General features: G+C 35.5%; 1 protein-coding gene across 8 annotated transcripts in view; it reads right to left on the reverse strand.

Moving 5' to 3' along the window:
- NTRK2 (neurotrophic receptor tyrosine kinase 2) overlaps positions 1–23,755 on the reverse strand; it is a 195,924-nt gene that overhangs the window by 95,055 nt on the left and 77,114 nt on the right. The window contains exons 12-14 of one of the 8 annotated variants that reach the window (XM_038125702.1): positions 19,637–19,708; positions 9,899–9,967; positions 2,826–9,029 (exon numbers count right to left, since the gene is read on the reverse strand). The exons of 3 other annotated variants lie outside the window; for them this stretch is intronic. In XM_038125702.1, the coding sequence (XP_037981630.1) occupies positions 8,992–9,029; positions 9,899–9,967; positions 19,637–19,708 (179 nt within the window). In that variant the 3' untranslated portion in view covers positions 2,826–8,991. Of the gene's footprint in view, positions 1–2,825; positions 9,030–9,898; positions 9,968–19,636; positions 19,709–23,755 lie in introns of those variants that run through there. 4 more of the 8 variants (XM_038125704.1, XM_038125703.1, XM_038125706.1 and 1 more) reach the window with 4 other exon arrangements.

Here is a 23,755-nt window from a genome sequence, read left to right on the forward strand (position 1 = left end):
GTGTGCATCTTTATAGAAAGGGAGATTCTGGTTTAGGCAGCAGGGTCTATGCTGATATGTCTCCTGGAGTAAAGATATCATAAATACTCAGCACAGATTGAGAAAAAAATGAAAGAAACCTTACCCAGCCCTCAGACAAAGGTTTATATAAACTTAACTGTGTTCTTGGATCTTGTTCCCTGAGGCAGGGATGACACATCCATTCCTGAGGCATCATATACTTCATTGCCGTAGACACTGAAATTTTGCTAAAACCCTTCAAGGGGAAAACATGGTGACTCCTCAGCAGAACACAACAGTCATCAAGAAACTACACAGCCAATTGCCCATCTGGAGTTTTATCACCTTCTGCTCTCTGACTTCTAGTATGCAATGTGAACTATAAGGAGTTATTAAGGAACTGCAATCGTTGGTTGTGGTGGTGCATCCTTCCCTCCCCTAGGCCACACTATCACTGATGTGTGGTTCCCAACACACACTTGTATATTTTTGTTCTGCACATCAGCTATCTTGGGAAGGTTTTGTGGCTTGAATAGCCAGTTGAAATACTTTCCTCCTTCTGATTATGTAGATAGCACAGCACTTTTAAGCGGCAGGTATAAAATGCACTGTCACATTCATATTCTAAATTATCATGAGACACTGTTTAGGATTTTACTGATTACAGTCACAATGTATTACGTAAATAGATCTGAAGTTTGCTGCAACAACAACAGAAAGCGCAATAATGGTGTCAGAAAATGGCATAATGTGAATAAAATATGAATTTGAAAACTAGAGTAGAAAAGCATAAATAAAAAAAATAGGTAGTCTTTAAGTTAATTTTTTTTAATTACCAGAGAAAGAGCTTCAAATAATTTTTCATTTGTCTTTCAAATGCACCTGTCTATTTTCTTTACTCACACTTATTTTAAAAAACTGTAGTGTGTATTTGCTTTTAATAGGTAAAAACATATTGACAAAATATAATTTTGTACATTTCAGTATAATTGAAAGACAATACATATATATATATATATATATATATATATAAAAAATCAAACAGTATTTTGTGACTTTTTGTGACCTTCTCATGAAACTGCAATACACAAACAAAGAGCTGCTTATTATGTGCTCTCTATTTTTGCTTTAGAGCCTGGTTACTAACATAACAAAGGAAGAAGCATAAATTACTCAAAAGTGATCTTTGAATTCGTTTTAGTTTTAAAACAGTAACAGAATTATAAACTAACCTATGAAATTAACTTTTTATTCTATTAACTATTAACTATTATTTATCTAATTAACTATTTATTTATCTTGAAGTATTTTAATGATCAAAGTTGCTGGAAGATACAGTATCTCAAGTACAAATATCCAATACATGTTTTATCTTTTTTTCTCATTTAAAAGAACAAAATCAAGACTTCCACAACAATACTTTTAAGTTGCAACTCATGTTCGTTGAAAATAAACCCTTGATCGCAGTCTTACACTAATTTGGATTATCAAGAATATTAAGACTTTTTTTATTTCTTACAGTGTTCCTAATTTCTTTACAGCCTTCTTAATTTCCCAGACAGTATAAATAGCTATTTTCACTTTTGCCTTTATTCAGCTTAATTTTTGATTCTTCTCCCTATATAATAATTTCTTGGTCTACTCAGTCTGAAAACCTTCTATAACAGTATTTCAATGGCAAGATTGTTACTACACAAAAAAGAATCAAGCACATGACAATCTCAGCATGTTCTTCTACTTGGCATTTTTGAGAATCTAACAATTGATACTGTTTGAATACTCTCTGCAAAATAATTGTATCTACCAGCTTAATCAACATCAGAATTTACCTCTAATAGCTGTCTTATTGAAAGCTCCTCCTAGAAAAAGAACGGACCTTTATAGTGAAGCTATTTCTTCTAGATACTGAGGATGCATCAAATTAGTTCCAAAAGCATATTTTACATGGATGATGATAAAAAAGCATATGTGTAAAATACACTGCATGACATCACAATTGTTCAAATAGGTGAAAAATTTCAAAATTGCCTATGGGTATAGAAAGCAGACTTGGTACAATACTCAGAGATCTGGTAAGACCCCAGAGGAGAAAAACATGACAAAACATTTCAGAAGCAAGAAAATGAACATGTAATCTGCTGTAGTCCAAATACAGCAATCACATTAATGGGAAAATATGACATGCCCAAGTGAAAAGCAAAAAAGATTAAAAAACTGGACATAACCTGTGATACAACAACTTCAACATTCTTTTGTATTCTGTTTCATTAAATTAGTCAAGAAATCCAGATAGTTCAGGACAATGAATAGAAGTTCCAAAGCAAAACATGGCCCACAAATCACAACACTGACGTTTCCTCAAAATAATTTGGAAAATCACCACATTGTACTTGAGTATTTAACCAAACAACTTTTTTTTTGTGTAAAGTTGAGTAGATGAAGTATGGCCTCATATGTAAAACTTTGTGTCTTACAGGCAACAGCTGAACATGTTGTTATTTGACCTGAATACACATACATTTGTTTGAATGTACATGTTAATGATAAATACATTTAAATTAAAGTATGCTAAATAGAAATAAAACTACTGCAAACAGTTGGGGGGGGATGCTTCATAAATAAAATAACCATTAATGATGCTATAAAAATATAATTAAGGAGTTGAATCTCACTTCTTATTGGAACACAAAGACAACAGTAGCCTTTTTATAACAACATGTAACAGGTGAGGAACTCAAAAATTGACATATTTTTCAATGCACTGCATTATTACTAATGAAATACAAGATGTGATCAATTTACAGGTAGTGAAAGACACAATGATATGAAATTATAGAACTTTATTGGCCTGTTAAAAGTAATTTCATGTAATACATTTTTTATAGATTGTGCAAAGTGTTATGGTAGTATTTGGGAATAAAAACAATGATTGTCTGCTACTTACAAGAAACATGAAAGATTTTCAACACAAAGAATTAGAGGGAAGAGGGGGAGAAAAGACTCACAGCTTGCTGATGGATAACAGCAAAAAATTTTTAAACCACGGAATCACAGAATTAATTGGAGGGACCACAATGCGACCTCTGGTCCAACCTCCCTGCTCAAGCCAGGTCATCCCAGAGCACAAGGCACAGAATTGTGTCCAGATGGTTCTTGAATATCTCCACTGGGGGAGACTCCACAACTTCTCTGGGTAATCTGTGCCAGTGCTTGGTCACCTGCACAGCAAAGAAGTTCTTCCTCATGTTCAGGTAGAACTTCCTGTGCATCAGTTTGAACCCACTGCCTTTGTCCTGCTATTCGGCTTTCATGGTGTGATGCTATGATAGAATGCAATTTTGTGCTAAAATTTAGAATATTACTTTTTTCCATGTGTGAAAAAAATACTTTGGGAAAAAAATTTAAAGTTCTATACTTTTAAATCAACTTAATGACTCTTCCTGTTTTTAAACTGAGCCTGACGTATAAAAAAATACTCAGGAACAGAGTGCTCTGAATGGCAGTGAAAGATTTGAAGAGTATTTGTTTAAGACTCTGGTCGTGGGTTTGTGCAGTTGTGTGGCAGCCCAATTATGCTCTCATACTAGTAAAGTCAGTGATACCTATGAAATAGCTGTGTTTAAAAAAAACCCTCTAAAAATACTAAAATACTCAGAAAAAAACAGGATTTCTTTTCTGTTTGGTGGACATAACCTGACAAGGGAGCCCTACTTTGCTTACATCAAAGAAAAAACAAAGCTATAATAAGAAATCCATGACTTTACCCTTTGCTTCCTTGAATATCAGATAACTCGCTGAAATTTTATATGGTTGTTCTTGTCATTCCAGCTGAGGAACAAAGTAACAGTGAAAATTTGTATGCAGGGAGACAAGTTTCCTCCTATATTAAGAGGTAATCTGCTTAGTAACCCTGCTGTGACTTGCTGCCTCTAGAGACCATGGGGGAATAGCCCTCTTCAAAATGAAAGCAGTTTGTCTCTATGCTGCCTACAACTCTGCTGCAGGCCAGAACACGTGCTTATCCAACACACTCCTTGCAGCTGCAAAAATATAGCTAGTCATGGAAGGTTGCTATTAAAATTAGAAGGCTATAGCATGTCCATACTAAAATAATACATGCTCTCATGTAGGCTCTTCCAATCTATTGCATTTTTTTTTTGGAAAAAAGTAAGTCAACCAGTTAATCTCGAGGCTGATTAAAAGAGAATACTATGTTCTCCAAGTTCAGTCACATACATGCTTGTGGAACTGAACAGCTATATTTATTTCCAATCAATGCATCATTTGCTATCTTCAGAGCAGATTTATTTTGTATGAACAAAAGCAAAACCATTGCTATGGAAGTGGGACAATGAAATGGGCTGTGACATGTGAAATATACAGCACCAGCATTCTCTGTGCACTCTGTGATGTTGCATTCATGCTCAATGCTTCCAACCACCCACAAACACATGTTCTGGAGATCAGATGATGAAAATCTCACACAACGTGGATCTACATTATAATCTGGAATACTTTACACCATCACATAATGATGGCAAAGTCCTTCAAAAGGATATTCCAAGGCACTACACATTTGTGCCCTAAGAAGAAGAGAGCTTACCACAACTCACAAAGTAGGACATTGAGCTCTCTGAAGAACAGAAAACAGAACAACTAAAATTTGGAAGGAAGAGAAGAAGCCAGAGAGAATGATGGAGAAGAAGAAAATACTAAAAACCTAAGCTTTTAGGGATTTCTTTTGAAATAAACATGAACAAAATACTTAGCTGCTCAGTCTACTAATAACTTTTGAATTATTTCAAATAATAAAATATTATTATTGTTAACAATAATAATTATTATTAACTGGAAAAATGGCTGAATTAAAAAAGAGCTTAGGGTGATTTTTTTAATCTGTTGTATAATAACTTACAACTTTACAAATCATTTGCAAGTTTTTAAGCATTAAAATAAATGCAAACAAAGTGATGGCCTTCGTGGTGATGATTAGTTGTCAACTTAACATGGACAATTGGGTAAAGGGATTGACAAACTTTGTATGAAGGCTTCTGTTTAAAGAGCCACTTGGAAGCTTATGGGTCATTTTCATATGGCAGAATTCCATATGTTTTATAGTTTTTGAAAAACCAGGGTTAGAATTTTGCTTTCTTAGGAAAAAATTGATTTTCAGTGCTTCTGTCAACAGCCAAAAAAGAAAAAAACAATCCCTACAAGAACTATTTGAAGTAAAATTGTTTTCAACTAGCTGTCCACAGGTTTTCTTGGCAATGTCTGCTGTTTCCAGGGATCTTGATCTTGTTCCCACTGAAATGCATGTTTTGCTTCACTGCTGCCTGGGAGAGGTCCAGCTGGTAGATAAAGGCAGTGGAAAGGATGAAGACTGCCTTTCACAGGTTATGATAGTCAAGACACATATTGCCACGAAAATATCTCATAGCAGCCTCAGTCTGCCCTGGCTGTGAGCTCCCAGGACTCCGACTAAAAAAAGAGATGGTCCCTAGACAGCTTTCTTCAGGAACAGACATTTTGCAACTGCTCCCACCTCGCTTTTCATGACAGGCAGCTGCAGCAAGCACAGCTCTGACCTCTGCCTGGGAACAATGCACTTCTTTGCAACATAGACCTGGACCCTGGTCAAACTTCCATCACATTCAACAGAAACAGGTTTATTTAACAGACTGGATGACATGACTTGCCTCACACCAAAACACTCCCAGCAGTGCTTCCTCTCCAGGCCCCAGACTAATCTGCCCATCAAACTGCTCAACAGCTTATCTCAACATGTCTCTGAGCATATTAAATGTCCATCTAAAATAAATTCTAGTACAAATAAACCCCTTCTAGCAGAACGTTAGAAATAGGCTTTTATTTTAGTTTCATGTCTGGCACAGCAAAAAAAAAAAAAAAAAAAAAAAAAAAAGCAACTCTGCCCTTAGACATTTCATAGCCTTTTTTATTGCTCAGTAAAACAATATAAAAGCTTTTTAATGTCAAATTCTGGAAGTTCTTCAATTTTTACCATGTTAATGGTTCCTGTATGAGTTTCAGTCTCACTTTATTTTAAGGAGGTCAAGAATTTGAATTAAGTGAGCCCTTTGTAAACCAACATCATTTGGGCAGATCAGAATCTCTACAGTTACAAGCAATGTCACTTACAATCAAGCTGAAAGACAGAAGCTAGTGGGTATCATAATTTCCATGTTAAAAAGTTTAGCTCCCTTAGCTTTAAGAGGCTCTGTCCACATACTGAAAAAACCATTTTAGGAACATATAGTTTTTTTCCATCAAGCATTAAACATTTGTGCTAAAACATTATTAGTAACAAATAATGTGCTGTAATCCATAATGTTCTGTGAATATCTGCATTAAATAATAATGTATTGAGTGCCTAACATAATGTAGTACAAAATATGTAAGAAGGATATTCTACAATACAGATATAAAAATATATATATATTTCAGTGGTGCATAGATCAGTTGTTTATTAAAGTACCTCCATGATTACATAAAATCCAAAATACTGTGTCAGTACATTCTGAAACATTTGAAGGTAAAACCTACCCCTATCCGATAAAGATGAACTGCAAAGTGCTACAAAATAAATTACCAAAAAAAATATGTAAAATCCCCAATCAATAACTGTGCATATTTATGCATATAAATACTATGAATCAGAAAGAACTACTTTTTAAGATTAAATATTTCAAAAGTCAACTGCCAAATTCCAGCTTTGCAAGTTTGCTTTTTCCCTGCCAAAAGAAAAGGGTTCAGATTCTCACCTCATTAATTTGGCAATAAATTGTGAACACATAACTGAAATATGCTGACTTTGTCCCAGCAAAACTTCAGCAAACTGGGGTTTGGGCTACTGGGTCAAACTCTGCTCATGATCCAATATGTGTTTAATGTAAGTCCACTGACTTTAGTTCAAATATTGCCACTAGATGATTGTCTACTGATTTAGAATCACCTCTATGACACCAGATATTATCTCAACAGGAGGACAGATTCACAGATAAGCAAGAAGTCCAAGAAGAAAATAATTAAAAGGAAGGTAAAATGAGTCAGTAAGCAGAAGAGAAAGTTATGATCTCTGGAAAATAAGACCATGTCTTGTAAGACACAGACTTAGGGAGGAAAAAAGGCAGACATTCCTAGTACTCTTTCTCAGGAACAGCAGAGCACTTGATGACATCTAACTTCAAACAGGAACTATGATGGATATCCTTAATTGCTGCCATCCCTCCCCAAATCACCACAGTATGTGCAGGGCGACAAAGACAACACGATTCCTAGATTCCTAGGTCATCAGTAGACTTCCAGCTCTGTCCTCTTCTTTAATATGGAGAGCAGAATACATCTTTGGGACAGATTTTTAGTGACTGCATCTCCCCTTCCCTAACTAGTGGAAAGGGAAAGGAAGTATCTCCCTACATAGGCCTAGAAGTATGCAAATGTGGATGCATGTCTTGACTAATAAGGATATTTCTGAAACTTGAGCACAGCAGGAACAAAGAATTTGAATGCAAGAAACTCAAGAGAACACAAGAAAAGTTGGAAGGATTAAGAGTCTTAGAAGGGAAAAAGCAAGTAAATACACAGAAATAGAATTGAAGAGTCAAGACATTAATGTAGAAAGAGAGGGATGGTGTATGGCCTTAAAAGACTGCAGTAAAATAAAAGGCAATAGTGTTACAATGGAAGAGTGGAAATGGCTGAAGTTAAAAACAGGTAACAATGAAAAGCAAATACATTAGGGACAAAATAATACCATCTATTTCAGTAGACAGAGTTGTAAGGAATTAAATTCAAAACATATCTCAAAAATTTAATCAGAATACACAGTAACGTAAGCATCTACCTCAGTCTTTCACTACTAGTCTTTGTAGCTAACTCTCAGTTAAAAAAACCCTGAAACTTCATACTTCTTAAAATTCCCTAAATGGAAAAGATGAAAGTAGACCCTCAGGATTTTATACATAAATCAAATGAAAATTAATTTCTAGTACTATATCTAAAAGCAGCCCTACTCTTGAAATATGCTCATGCCTTCGTTTGGCTTTACTTGTTACAGTGGACTCTCCTCTGCAGTGTAGTAAAGCACATTCTGAAGCATACTTCACAGTTAAATATGAACAGTTAAACAAGCCTCTAAGTCTACTTCTGAAGGACCAGCCACATACCATTGTTCTTCTTGCTCTTGGCTCAGAATCAGCATTCTGGCCTACTACAGATTTGTGTGCTTATTTAAACTTAGTGACTCTCTTGAGTAATCACAACCTAACTGAATGTCTAATGATGGCACTGGTTCAATACCCAAATGCACCAAATAGTATTGCCACCTTTCTGTATATGACGCAGACTCCCCATCTTCCTGGTAAAGTCAGTGGAACTACATACATAATAAGATTTGCAGGGCCAGCTCTGCAATTTACTGCTTCAGGAGTTAAGGCCATATCCTGCAAATACACAAGAACTTAACTTTAAGGATGTGAGCATTTCCACAGAAATCAGTGAGCTTGCACACACACTCAAACTAAGCATTGTAGAAATTTTGCAGAGGCATTAATTCAATAAAATAAAAGCAGCTTTGCAGTTCACCTTTGATAAATATTATTTATAAAAACAACATCTTTCCAGTTAAGTTCAAACAGAAAAAAAAATTGACAGAGGAAATAATATAATTTCATTTCAATGTCATTTTGGAAGACACAGTGAGGACAAGTCAATAGGAAAGAGTGTGGTAGCTTATTTCTGGAATTTCTTGAGTTTTTTTAGCTGCCTCAGGGCTTCACCTTTCCCTGCTCTTGGAAAAAACAGCTACTGATTTGAATGTACTTCTATAGTTCTCCAAACATAACCAATGTTTAAAAGAGAAATCCAAGGGAGGTGGCACTTCACTGGGCAAGAACACTGTCCACTCCCTACAGTGCAGCACACAGATTCCACAAGCTCAACAGCCCCTCTCTCATCTTTTCCTTATTTCATTTACCCATCCAGTGGGATCTTATGAAATAAAACAAAACCTAAAAAAAACAAAATAAAGTGTGAGAAATCATGCTTAAAAAAGAAAAAAGTCAAAGAAAAATCAATACAAAAGACCAAACACAAATGAATACTTGACAATCAAACACATATACATAAAAAGCATTTAAAGCATACATAAATTAGATTAAAATTATACATGGATTTATGAAAATGATGACATTACCTCTATCTTGTGGCTAAAGATTTTATTTGTTAAATAAAAATTTATAACGTGTGCTATTTCTTTGTCTTTAACATATCAACATACTCAGATTGAGCTGTAATGCAGTAAGTCTAGAATTCTCCAACCAGGGACTGTGCTATGTATGGGTTAGAAAAACCTCAGCGGAGTGCTCTGCCTAGTGCCAAGGCTGATGGTGAACAGCCTAATGTGCCCAATCAAGTACTCTGTCTTTAGTTTGGTACACCAATTACTTGTAGGGTACCCTACTATGTCACAGACTTACTCTAAGTAAGTACCAGGATCCTCTCTAACTTTTGTTTCACACCTTAGCTCTGTGCACATCATCTTTTCTGCCTGCTCTGAACAGGCTGCTGCCCTTAGCAGCATTAACTGCCTCTGTAATGGCAGAAAAAGGTGGAGCTGGGAGAAATACTAGTCAATTATCTTGAAATTAATTGTATTTAAATATCAAGAGGAACTTAAAAATCAACAACTAAATATGATTGAAATATATAAAAATCACCAGGATTTGTTCTGCTCTGAGATGAAGGAAAAACCTATCCCCCAAAACTTACCTGGCTGGCTAAGGATAAGAATTTTTTTATAAAGCTACATAGGGTCCTGTGTGGAATTCAACTAGCTGACTTTATGGCACAAATACTTTCTAGAACAGCATTGCCTTACCTAGTCTGTTGTTATCTGATGCAGTTGAGTTATTATGTACATCACTGTTGACAGCCACCATTACTTGTTCTAATGACATTTGAAAAAAACACATGTGAGAGTTTTACTCTTAGTCAGCAAATGTAAACTTCAGTAGTAGTTTTTGTCCAGTTTTGTGGGCATTTTAATCTTGTTTTAATAAGTTCTCAGTGTTTGTGAAGACTGAAAGCTTACCCAAATTCCACAGAAATCTAAACAATTCAGAGCCAAATCTTTATTTACTTTCAATGAATGGGACTTACACTATCAGCTTCAAGAGAAGTAAAATTTCACTGTCAGCAGCAATGACTAATTCATGTGCATTGCGTTTTCTTGTTTGTTTCTACCCTGGAAGTAACTAATCACACATACAGACGCTGAACTCGCTAGCTTTGTACAATCCCACATTCCCAAAAGTGTGCAGCAAAATTCCTTTTCCTTGAAGCAGTTATTAAGGTCTCATATAAGGTGCCAAAAAAGGAATCTGATTATTCACAGACAAAAATAGAGCATCAGTTGCAGAAAGCCTCATTTCAGATCAGTAAGCAATTATCTGAAGGATGTTTAGACGTTATAGGTTAGAAAATAAGAAATATCGTTGGGGTTTTTAGTAGTCTACAATTAAGTCTACTGCATGGATGCTACTTTTCTCTTGAATTTCCTAAGTCATTCCGACCTCTCCTGGAATTCTGCTTTCTTAAATATGGGAGATTGCATACGTTCTTGGCAACTTAAGACAAAGGACACATGCATGTATTTACATAAAAACACACATTTATACTACACTTTTAACACCAGAGTAAATCATTGCAAGGGAAAGGTTTTTCTGACTTTTAGATTATTCCTTACCTGGTCTGCTGCAGTCACAGTGAAATCATATTAGTGTGTTTTAAGACACTGAATTTTAATTTGAGAAGTTGTCAACTAATTAACTAATATTTAGTGTACAGTACACAGGCAAAACACAGGTACAAACCAGATCTGCTTACAACTCCTGCAAACTTCACATAAGTCATGATGGAGGGCCAGGGGTATGGAAAAGGTGGTACAACTATTTTAAGGAAGGCAAGCTGATGTGCTCTTGTAAACCACCAGAGATGCTTAGGGAGATGGTTTAGCGGTGGGCTTGATAGTGTTAAGTTAATGATTGGACTTGATGATCTTAAAAATATTTTGCAACTGAAGTAATTCTATTATTCTATATTCTTAGTTGCATTTGTGTGTATTTTAGTAACCCTGGTAGCCATCAGTGGCATCTAAAACAACCATTATTGGAGAAACATCAGACCTATGAGTGAGCAGTCTACAGGAGTCAAGAAGTCCACAAGGGGAAGGGAGTCCTGCAATTCCTATTAAAGGCAGAAAAATTAATCACAATAAAAACATATTTTAAGGAAAAACTTATTAACAGAAAGGAGTAAAAAAAACCAAAAAACAAGAAAGAAAGAAAAAAGGTAAAAGAAAGAGAAAGGTGAAAAAAAGATGAGAGTTTACTAACTTTAATCACTAAAACAAGGAAAGAAACCAGGTGCAGTACATAAAAAAGGATATATGAATACAAAATAATTGTGGGGAGGGGGGCAGAGTGGGACAATGGAGCAAGGAAACAGGATAAATATTAAGATGCAGAAACTGAACAGAATTTTTGCTTTAAAAAACAAAACTTCATTTGTACACGGGATCTCTGACTATTTGGAGACATTCAGTTAAAAAAGGCAAAATATTATGGGTAGTAAATATTTAGAAAGTTGATTTCTTGTGTTCTAACAGCCAGCTTCCCATTTGACTTCTCAGAGTTCAAATGCAGTCAGTTAGGCAGGTTGAGGCAAAGCTTGATTTTGGCTTGAGTTGCTGCTGAGGTGCAAGATTCTGAGTTTAATATTAGTTTTAAAAGCACACTGCTGTTATATAAGCTGCCACTCAGACTTGCAGAAGAAAGTACACTAAAGAATAAAAATAAAAGAACGTCAAAATGAAAGTGGAAGACAGAAACAAACTATTCATCTTCCCTGTACAAGGAATGACAGAACTTCATTCATCCTTTAAAGGAACATTATGTATGTGTCTCTCTGAAATGCAAATTTGTCTAAGACAGTAAAGAAAATAATAAGTAGTTTAAAATATTATAACTTTACTTCCAATAGCAGGTCTTCATTCAAAAAGCTTTGAAATCAGCACTGAATTAATTACTAGTCTTTAAACAAACATCATAAAGAATCTGGAGTACACTATTTTGGGAACATCAAATTTAAGCCTAACTGCTTAATAGAAAGAGTAGTTTGAATTATATTATTAATAAAGATCTGGTTGAGCTACCAGTGAGGACTTTTTTTAATCCTACTTTCTAGAAGTACTACAGCTGACTATGTCATGAGTTTTGCAGACCTGTATCTCAGATACTGGATGATCTGTACTGTTCTAGGAGTTTACTCTGACTGGGAGCTGAATAAAATGCCACCAACTAACTGTTCCCAGCTTTTCGATTCATTAGAGAGGAAAGCATGAAAGGAAAAGTATAACACCAAATCCACTACCTTTATACCTACTGTAATGATTTTGAAAGAAGAGCCTTTAAACATGATTATTTTTAAATGTAAAGAAGCCAATTTTTTCCATCTTGAACCAGCACACAACAAAAAACCTGACCAGTCAACGGCATTGTAACATCATAACATCTAATTCACATATTTGGAAAAATCGCTGTTCTTGAGATAGTCACACATTCATGGATTCAATTTCTACCAATCCCAAAAATATCAATCACATTTCTTCTCACTGGTTATGCCCCCTACGAGACACCACCTAAGTTATTTAGGAATGAAAATGTTACATGATAGTCATCTTCTGAACTTTCTTCACAAAGCAAGATGCTAAATTTTAGTTGCCTAAAATCCTTCTTGCTCCAACAGGATTTGAAATACTACATTTGAATGAGTTGTAATAAACTGGAGGTCTGAAGTCAGTCTTTCTTAGTCACTAACAACCTGACCTACATTCTGTCAGAATAAATAGAAGTTTACCATAATGATGACTTAACTGAACACAAAACTAAGTTTTATGTACTCACATCCCACTTGCCAATTATGTCTTTACATATGAGTTGCATAAATTTGGAGACCAAGTATCTAAACCAAATCATTCAAGGGAAAGTACAAGCAAAAGAAGTGCTCAACAACTGAAACTTTCTATAAGTCTCATCCCATATTCTCTCTTCATCAAGTGCGTAATGTTTATTCTAATATTGCATAAGATTTTCAAAAGGTTTATTCAGAATATTGTTTGTGGCACTGATCTAAACAAAGCATTTAATCAAAAATCAATGTACAGTTTACTTTTTCTACTGCAGAGTAAATTGAGCATACATGGCATGTATCTCTTCATTCTTTTTACATGAACTGTGATTCCTATGGAGAAAGTTCAAGCTGATGACTGGAAAGGAAGAAGGCAAAGGTAAGATGCAGCTGTATTACTGACAAAAGTAGCCTTATAAAATTTGCCAGTTTCTCATTTCAAGAAAGAAAGAAAATGAAACAATTTATTCCTAGTTTTATTTGCTTCTTGGATCTGAGCCATTGCCTCAAAGAGCAGTGCTGGCTAATGCTGTGGCAAAATCAGGACAAAATGTCACCTAGTTTTTGTTGGAAAGCAAGAAGAGGCTCCTGGATAGCTTCTGCAGAATTTTTGTTGCACGAGGAAGAACAATGTCTTGTCTTAGAGCAATGCATACACAGCAGCAGAAGATAAAATTCTCTGAAGAAATACATACATTTTCTTAGGATTTTGGAGATTTTACATGCACCAGGCTCAATACTGCCTTTTGTTTCAGAGCACAAAAAATACACATCCACTACAATTTTTTCTTTCATCTAAAAATAGTTTTTACCTCATGAAGTACTAAGACCATATTTTTAATTCATGTAATTAAGAGCTCTAATGATAAGCATAAATATTACTTTTTTAAACTAAGGATAAAAGCATGTATAGAAGACAAACATATCGACTTATTGGAGGCCAGGAATTCACAGAAAATTCTGTAACTGAATTCAACATCAGTCTCTATTTTCTCATCCAATTTTCCTGTAACCAAATTTACTTAGTAAATGAGAAAACTAGGACCAGAAGAGACAAAATAGTCTGACCCATGATGTTATACGTCAAGACAAAGCATTTTGACCCTTTTATATGCTTCAATTACTTAGAACAGGAAGGTAACACAAAATCATATTAAACTCAGGACTATTTACAGTAACCCAAAGCTTAAAAGTTTCTTCAAAATATGCAGATTATAAAGATTTATAAAGATTTCTTTTCCACTATAACTGTGTCTTCCTCTAATGTCTAAATTTATGCTCCACAGATAAGGGTGCATAGCTTGTAATTTTATGGATGCTTCCACCTGTATTAGATTTCCAAATAAGCATAATAAAATTGTAGTCATCAATGTCCGTATTGCAGCCAGTATTCAAACTATTTAATTGTTTGTTTCATTAATCTAGAAGTTTATGAAATGAGAATGGAGGTCAAACAGAATTACACATACTTAGGTATAGAACCTCATAAAGCTGTTCTCAGTGTAAAAGAAGTTAGAAATAAGAGATAATAAAACTGGACCTTTTTACTCAACATTTTAGAGGCCAAAAATATTTTGCGTTAACTGTCCTCTTCACCATTAACAAGGATCATTTAATGTCTTAATCTGTTTTTCTTTAGTTTGATCTGGACTTTTGATTTTATTTCCCAGTATGATGCATTGGATATGATTTTCATTTTCCAAGCAGGCAACAGAAAAGAAAAGATTTGTGCTCTGCAATCTTGAAGGCGAAAACATTGTATCTTTCTCAATGAGAGTCATTACCCTCATGACTTCCAGCGCAATATCCATCAGAAGTTTCCTTTTACAGTACGGCTGCTCGCGCTGTAGTTGCTTTGCTTTTTATTGATTAGTCAGTCAAGGACATTGAGAACTGAAGCTCAAACCACCATTGCTCAGAGACAAACAGTACGTATATTTTACAGAGCTTCTAGTTCAGGGACAGTTAAAGGAAAAAAGCGAGAGTGTGAATAAGCAACTGCTCAGAAACTAAAACAAAACCCGGCATTAATAACAGCTCCCCACAGAACCACAGAATATGTGCATTAGTAGAAACCCAACCCACAGGAAAGAGTGTAGCAATTACTATTTGCATACACATTTTAAAAAATGGATATCTGCAGGTTATTTTACACTTCATTTGCATGAAACACTGTATGCCTGAGAGATCAATCAATAAACCAAGGGATGCTTTCCCAAAGCTTCCTGCAAGTACTTTAAAAGTCAAAGCTCCTAGGAAAGAAGGCCCTTTACCTTATGATATCCTATTCTATATATAGAATTTGTGTTTAAATGCACTCATTGGTATGCACGTAAAATACAGAAATGGCACTACGCAGCTACAGTTTTGACAAGCATCAGTTTACAGCCACAAGGAAGATCAGAGCACTTGAAAGACACAGTATAATTATGTCTTGCCCCTTTGAAAAAGAGAATCACTGCCAATTTTCAAGCCATTCTGTTTCTACCCAAATATTGAAAACAACCCTACCATCCAGTTATCTTGAGTAATTCTAAATATTCCGCATTTTCAATATATGACTTTTAATAAGACCAGGAAAGAGAGATTTTATATAGAAATTAGGGAAATTACAGTGCTTGTTACAATAAAATAGGAGTTATGGAACTGTATCAGATATGTTCATTTATAATGGGATTATTTTGCTTACTGTTCCCTTACAACAATATTATCACCTTTGATCAATTACCGTCCTCATAGCTGTTATTGAGCAATTCTTCATCTTCCTTGCTATGACATTTTATCTTGTGTCTATGAAATCTGAACAATTCTTAAAAGGTGCATCTCATAATCACTCAGTGCCTCTAGTAAAACAACTATGGGGTTTCTTTACTTCATTAATTTCAACTGCCTTCCTTTACAGTCACTACTAATCAAGTACTTCCACATGGCAAAAAAAAAGTCATCATTATCTTGATTGTGATCAACGATCAAGATAACAGATTGACACCAAACAACCAAGAGCCAAATTTCAGCTAGTCCCATTAATATTACGTTACATGAAGATAAACTATATGATTTTTGTGCATCTCTTCTTCCTCCATCTTCTGCAGACTTCTAAGTCCAGGACCAGAGATCACTGCCCCATTTTGATCCAATCTCAAATATTTCATCCCACAAATTCTCTCTTGATTGAAAACTTAAGATGTAGGTCCCATAGGTGATCAGGACCACACAGAATGTATTTATGAGATGTTTGCTCTGATTGAAAACCTGGTCTACATCTATGACAAGGCAACACACTTAGTGGATGAGGGAAGGGCTGTGGATGTTGTCTGCCTGTACTCTAGTCAAGCCTTTAAAAGCATTTCCCACAGCACTCTCCTGGAGAAACTGGCTGCTCAGGGCTTGGATGAGTGCACTGTTCTCAGGGTTAAAAACTATCTGGATAGCTGGGCCCACAGAGTGTTGGTGAATGGAGTTACATTCAGTTGGTGGCCAGTAACCCATGGGAAAAAGACAAAAGAGTGAAAGAATGTCACTACTTATCTCTTTACCACAAGTCTGATGTCACAGAACGGGAAAGAGACAGCCTTCGAGTTGCCATCCACTGAACTTCAGCTAAAGTAGTCTCCTGCAGTAAGACATGGCCTTTGAGGGTGGTGAAGGATGAGGCACAGGATGTTTCCTCCTGAACCTAGGCCTAGTTTTACATTCCTGAAAAGTCATTTCAAAGTTTTCCATATATTTGTAGGCAGTTTGAAGAATGTGCATTCCGGTCCTGTGCCTATTTCAAGGCTCTATAAATTTTCTTTCTCCCTGGATATTACAGTATATTGGAATCCCTCCCCAGTGCAGAAAATGAAGAATATTTGTAAGGAAAAATACTTCACAAAACAGTACTAACTGAAGCAATTTGAATCTTCCACATCCTATCTACTTGGAGCCATTGTGAAAACCATGTGCACCTACTCCAGTCTAGCCTTGGTTCGCTTTACTCTGTTCTCAGTTTCACATGGACACAAAATGGTTCTCCATTCAAAGAAGCACTCTTCACAGGATACACCAAGAAAAGTGGTCTTGGGAAAAGGGAAGTTTCCACTCATCGTATTTATGAATTCTACCTCTACCTCTTTTGATGCAACAAATCACGTACATTTAATATGCTAATTCCACCTATATTACTACCAAAAAGCCCCACCTGTAGATCCAGGCACTTTATAGTAAAAGCAAACAATTTTACTAAGTGATACTATGTAATTATAAATTTAATTAACATCAAATAAATGAGATGTGAATCTATACTATATACTATGTGTAATTGCCATAGCTGCCAGAGCAGGCTATCAGCAAATCGCTGAATAAGACTGTTCTCTTATTTCAAACTGTATTCCTGCAAGTAGAGTGCATAGGTTTACATCCACATCTGGCACACAGGATGCCATATATGTTATATGACTTTGAATTTCTGTCTGAATATTCTTTGCCAAAGAGTGCCAGCTACCACTGACATGCTAGGAACAGAAATTTCCATGGTGTTTAAACAGAAATGGGAAATATCCCTTTCCTTTCTGTGTTAGTGAAACCCTAACTCCTGTCCTATTACCAGGTCAAGTAAAACCACTCTCCAGCATATTATTGTCATATAACTTTGTAGAGACAGAACCAGAAAAGGAGGATTTCTATTGCTCAGTTATCACTGTAGCATTGCTGAGGTGAGCCTTCTGAATTTACCTTTTTCTACACAGAGAATAATCTCGTAAATGTATTAAGGTTAACAAAATGCATTTGAATTGCATTTGAAATAAACAATATTTCCTCTAAAAGAAGAGAGATTCATGCTTTCCCTGGTGACAATTCCCCTAAAGGAGCCTTTTAAGAACAGCAGAGTCCTCAGTCTTCACAGTCATATTGACTTTTCAATCAATAAGAAGGCATACCAATACACCTGACTCTTTTTGGTCAGGCAAACAGAAGGCCTACTTTTGGGGTCCAGAAACTAAACAGGTTGTAGCTTGCAACAGCTGCAGGTCAGGAGTACATGGAACCTGGCAATGCTTTGGCCATGATGAGTTGGCCAAGGTGATTTTCTCCACTTCTGCTACAGCCACTGCACAAACCAGCAACAGTGCTAACACCTGCCTTTCTTTCTTTAATAAGATAGGGTTCCCATGTCATCACCATGTCCCCAGCCTCCTCCCAAAAAATAAACTCAAGACTTACATGGAGAAAGGCTACTGCAAACTATAGCTTGAGTGACTCCTTCATACCTGGGTAATCATGTGAATTCAGACACACAAGACGACGTGGAACAGACATACAAGAAGATCCGAACAGTAGTCAACAAGTCAAAATCTCTCTGGTGTAAATGGTATGTGCAAGACTACTTGCTTCCAGGCCCATGTACTAGGGTAAAAACTTCAAAGACAAAGAGGTTCAGGGCACATATTTGCCAGTAAATAAAAATATGCAGGGGTGTATCTTCTTTTCTTTTATCCACAATTATTTAATCTATATTAAAGTAAGTTATTATTTTGATCTAAGACAAACAGCATTCTCCTACAAACTGTTCCAGTACATTTCAAAGGAGAGCATGTGTCAAAATTTTTTTCAAGTACTTGTAGGGCCATCCTACTTGAAGAATGAGGGAGAAACATGTTTTAAACCTGTGGGCACGATCTGTGCCTTTCCCTATGGGCCAGAGAATACACCCTAGTCCCATTGGCTTTGATGACATTACAGGTAACCTCAAAGACTGCTGTGCACTGCCCCAGAACCAAGTCAAATTATACAGTATATGCAAACCACACACTGTGACTACTGTCCAGAGAGACCACTTAAGAGATAATGCAGGACTAAGTTATTTCTGATTACATGAAGTTAATTGTAAGAGGTGAGTCAGTTATGGGAGATGCATGCTATTATTGCAACTGAATTTCTAATTTTCAAAATGATTGTACCAGTATTTGTTAGTGTAGGGCCCAGAAGTCTGGCATTTGGCCAATGGTAATTATTTAGGCGTGTTGCCATAAATTACTATTGATGGAACACAAAGCAATTTTTGACATTCTGTCAGCAAAATGCATTAAAGGTACTTGAGAGCTTTTGTGATTTTACTCTTGCCTGGACAGGAAAATAAGATGTTGATTGAAAAAAAATGTTTAAAAATTTAAAAAACCCCACCCAAACCACACACAAGCCTAAGTCGAAACACAAGATTTGCAACATCTCCATGGATACACAGCTAGGTTTGCTTATACCAATGGATTCGTAACAGTTGCTTCACAATGTATTTGTAATGAGCAACCAAAACAGCAACTTATGTTTTCACATGGTTATTTAGACCATTCCAATTTCTCAAATATTTCAATAGAAAAAAATCCCTTTCAAGTTCTGTTCAAAGCCCTGACATTAATTTCCTGGATTCATAAGGGAACATAATACGCATGATTAATTATTCACAATTTTGACTGCATGTATTTTTTTTTGAACAAAAATGTATGTATCCATGTATACACAAATATACATAACAGGATACATGCATCCTAAAAAAATATAACTGGAAAATATGTAGTATTTTATAGCGACATCTGTTCTAAGAATAAATAATTAATCAGGTATGTTTAATAACATTCTTTACAGGTTAGTCTGAATAGCTTTTTTATCTCACCTTCATTGTCGCAGTCTTGCAATGAAAGCCATATTTGATCTACCAGACCAACTCCTTTTACTTCACCATGAACTGGAATGGAATGCATTACCATTAATGCAATTAATGTCAAGATTTTGGTTTGCAATTGTGAATGCTACTTGTTTTTAAATTTATATTTCTTCATCAATTGCTTTATTTTTTTCCTACACCACAGAAGAAAAAACATCCATTGTGATACTTTTAGATTGTCCTCATTCCACATTTTTCACCCATAACCATCTATAACATTAGAAAGACTGTCATTGTTGGCATTTTTAGACTGGATTCTACCAGACATAAATTGCACATGTGTTTTAGAGCTATAGAAGCACACATCACTTAAAAATATTTATTAAAAATTGCAAGATCATTCTTCATGATCAACAGCAAGGAGATAATCTTCAGTCACTGGCCAAATTCTTTTTGATGTATATTCTTGGCCCCCAAAGACAAACTTGTGGTACTAATATACTGCACAAAAGTCAGAGTCAAGGCTTGGTCATACTGCATGAAGCTTTTTTTTTGTTTTTTTACTTGGTGCTTATGGTTTTGTCCAGGACTTTTGCTTTTGATGGGTACCACATAGAGGCAAACCCCTTACTACTTAACACTGAAACAGCTTGTTCAGCACCTGACACTACTCCTCACACCCAGTACTGAAAGTAACCTATAACCAACTTGTGATGCCTAAAGCTTCTGCAGGTGCCCCTCTGTTGTGCCAGAGACCCTGGTGTTCCCTTGCTGAAGGCAGGAGATACCCATGCAGCTAAACAACAGCTAATGCAACTAAATCTCCCTCTGTTTTACTCCAAGGTACCTCAGCATGTGGCTGAGATCACATAAACATGGACAGAAGAATTGCAAATTCGGTGCTGAGTATTCTTTGCAACATGAAAAAATATTAACTTCACATGCAAAGGCAGCAGATCTGTAGCCAGCAGACCTGGACATAGGTTATGAATTCAATGTAGGGAGAAACATCTAAAAATAAAAAATACATAAAAGCAAATCCCAGCCAAATGGCAAGGCTCAGTTTAAATAATCTATTTAAATTATATCACTTGAAAATTTGTGTAACTGCACACTTATGTGTATATATATGTACATACAAACTCCCTCCAACATATTTCATATGAGTCAAAGAAGAGCTTTTTCCTTGGAAATTACATTAACATTAAAAAAAACCAGCAATAGAAATAGATTTTCTATTACTAGCATTTTATTAACACCATAAAATCAATTGGATATATAAAGAATTTATTTAGGCCATAATAAATATTATGTCAGTAGAATGAGCAAAGTGATCTGTAGACATTCTTTGACTGATTCAGGATTATGACCAACAGCAAATTTGGATCCATCATGTTCAAAAAGCGTGATAATTTCATAATATTCTATAATAAAGCTGAGCTCCAGAAGCTTGCTCCTGGAATTATTATGATAACTCTGAACTCTGCCATGACTTTTGACCTTTATCTTGTCCAGATTTTCCTAAAAGGCAGGAGAAGGAAGAGATGATGGCCTGAATGTTATTTATTATTTTTCAGCCGATACAAAAATTATACTAGACCAAACTTTTTAGCTCCTGCAAATACATTCAGCTCATTTTACTCAAGTTAACAGATCTTAAATATCACTTTTAAGTCACAGAACTTAATTTTCAAAAAGCAGACACTGTAAAGCAGTATGATGTCTTTGTGAAAACTGAGGCATTTAAGGAGAGATACACAGCCTTGCTTGCTTCTTGACAAAGCATCAAAACTCTATTTTGGCAGCTTATTCAGAAAGCAAATGCTTGGCTGAGAGAATACTCTAACAGGATTCTAAACAAAAGATATTAAAATATTTTTCTGTATGTCTGACTGTTTATGATATTTCTCAAAACAGGAAAGATATTTTACAGGGACAAATATTTCCACTGCCATTAAAGGCACATTGTTTCCTTTGCTGCAATTAAAATACTGGATCTGGTACTCCCCTTAGGATTTACAATAGAACTTCAGGAAGTGAGGTTAGCTAGTGAGCATGTAACACATTTACTTAGCCTACACTGAATTTAATTCTAAATAAAGGAAAAGAAATGCATCAAAAATCTAGAAAAAAGGCAGACAAAAACCATATTAAATTTTTTAAATATATATATCTTTCACTTGCAGCTCTGGAAAACAAACTACTAAGACACATTAAGAAGTATCATTGCCCATGCAATGAAAACAACCTTTCCCTTGCAAAGACACAAAATTTTCTCAAACTCAACTTTATTTTACAAATCTTGCAAAATCAAATAATTGATATATAACCCTGTTTAACAGCTTTCCTGTCCATAATGCAACCACAGTATTACTGGGGATAAGATGGCAGGGGAAAAGCCCCTTTCATGCCTCACATGACGCTGTTCACAAAAGCAGCACCCTTGCAGTTGGATCAGAGCAGAGCCCTCTCCAATAATAATGTGACTTTCTGTCCGAGTCCAACTATGCCAAGAGTTATTGATGACAATCTCAAATAAAATAGTAATTAAATCTTCCAAAACACTCCTATGACTGGATAAGGGTTGTGAGAAGGACAGACACAGAGGAGCAGTTCTGACCTTGAAAGAAAACTATTGATTGGATTTTGCCTTGTGAAAGGAAGGAGGGAAAACTGAAACCAACCATTCTGAATCATTAATGAGCTCCCACAGCATGGTCCTAACTACAGTTTTTTACATATCCATGTGCATTTTTCTTTTGGCTTCCTCAAAACTAGCCCATTTGCAACCTATACTTGAAAAGAAACTATAAATTCATTCAAGACAACACGAAGACAACCTCTAGACAGCCGCTCAAAGTTTGTGTATGTCAGACTGTGTGACACTTAACAACATAAATGTTACATATACTTTTAAATACACACACAGTTATATATACATGTATGTGTGTGTGTATCTGTGTTTACTCACGTTATGTTAATTACAGTAAATGAGTAAAAGATGCTATTAATTGCCTGTGCTACTACTATGTGCCACTGAGGCAGAATGTGACATTCCAGTCTTTTGATAAATCTGAGGACTGAAAGAACTTTGACCATATTTTCTACGAGGAATTTGACCCTAAAAAAGGAGATGTTTAGGTTGTTAATTTTTAAAGAAAAGCTCTTTATAGAATGAAACAAAATAAAATTATATTAAAAGTTTTAATTTGCGTGGCAGGAAAAATTCAAACAACTGCTGTTTTGTATTGATTAGCACAAAAGTGATAGAGAGAAGTAAATGGGGAGCAAAAAGCCTACCATTAGATAAAACACAGGGAGGTGTGTGATTATTTTCTCCCTATTTATCTTAAATTTTACTCATCCTCCTTCTTACTCAGTTTTTCCCTCCTCAACATATTCCTCAGTTTTTCTTCTACAGCCTCTTTTCTGATAAATTGTCTCCAATAGCTTTTCTTCAGTAGGTCCAATTATGGTGCTATTTACTGTAACACAAAGCACCCTCCTTTTCTCTTGGCTCATCTAGCAGTCCTAAAGAAAATCATCTCCTACTAATGTACTTCTACACAGAAGTCATAGCTTAGTTTATAAAACTACTTTTCTGCTACCTTTATTAAACAAATCAACCATGTTAAAAATAGGAAACTATTAAGCCAAGATTTCTTTTTAAATGTGATCAAACCAAGTGAACTTGAAGAAAAACATCCAACAGCCAAAACATCATTGACTATAGGAATTTCCTCTTGAAAGAGACACAGCCCAACAAAACCCAGCAAGGCGGAAATATGAAATGATTTTTTTTGTTTACCATCCACTACAAGAAGGAATAAATGTGATGATTCCTGTCCTCACTGTCACACAGAAGGGCATTAGCAGAAGTAGAGGCTGTGTCAGCACAAAGAAGTGCACAGTGTTGTCCAAGACAGTGAGTTCACGTGTGAGACAAATTGGCTACTTTCAAAACATCCATGTGATTAATTTCCCTTTAATTACTTATTTACTTTCACTGTCTAGAGATTAGAAATGCCATCTTTACCAAGGATAATATGGTAACAATGACAAAGGTAGAAATTGCTACTACTGGAATTAGATTCAGTTGCCTTCTACACTAATAGAATATAAAAACTC

Source organism: Motacilla alba, chromosome Z (assembly GCF_015832195.1).
Source record: "Motacilla alba alba isolate MOTALB_02 chromosome Z, Motacilla_alba_V1.0_pri, whole genome shotgun sequence".
In the NCBI taxonomy this organism is placed as follows: domain Eukaryota; kingdom Metazoa; phylum Chordata; class Aves; order Passeriformes; family Motacillidae; genus Motacilla; species Motacilla alba.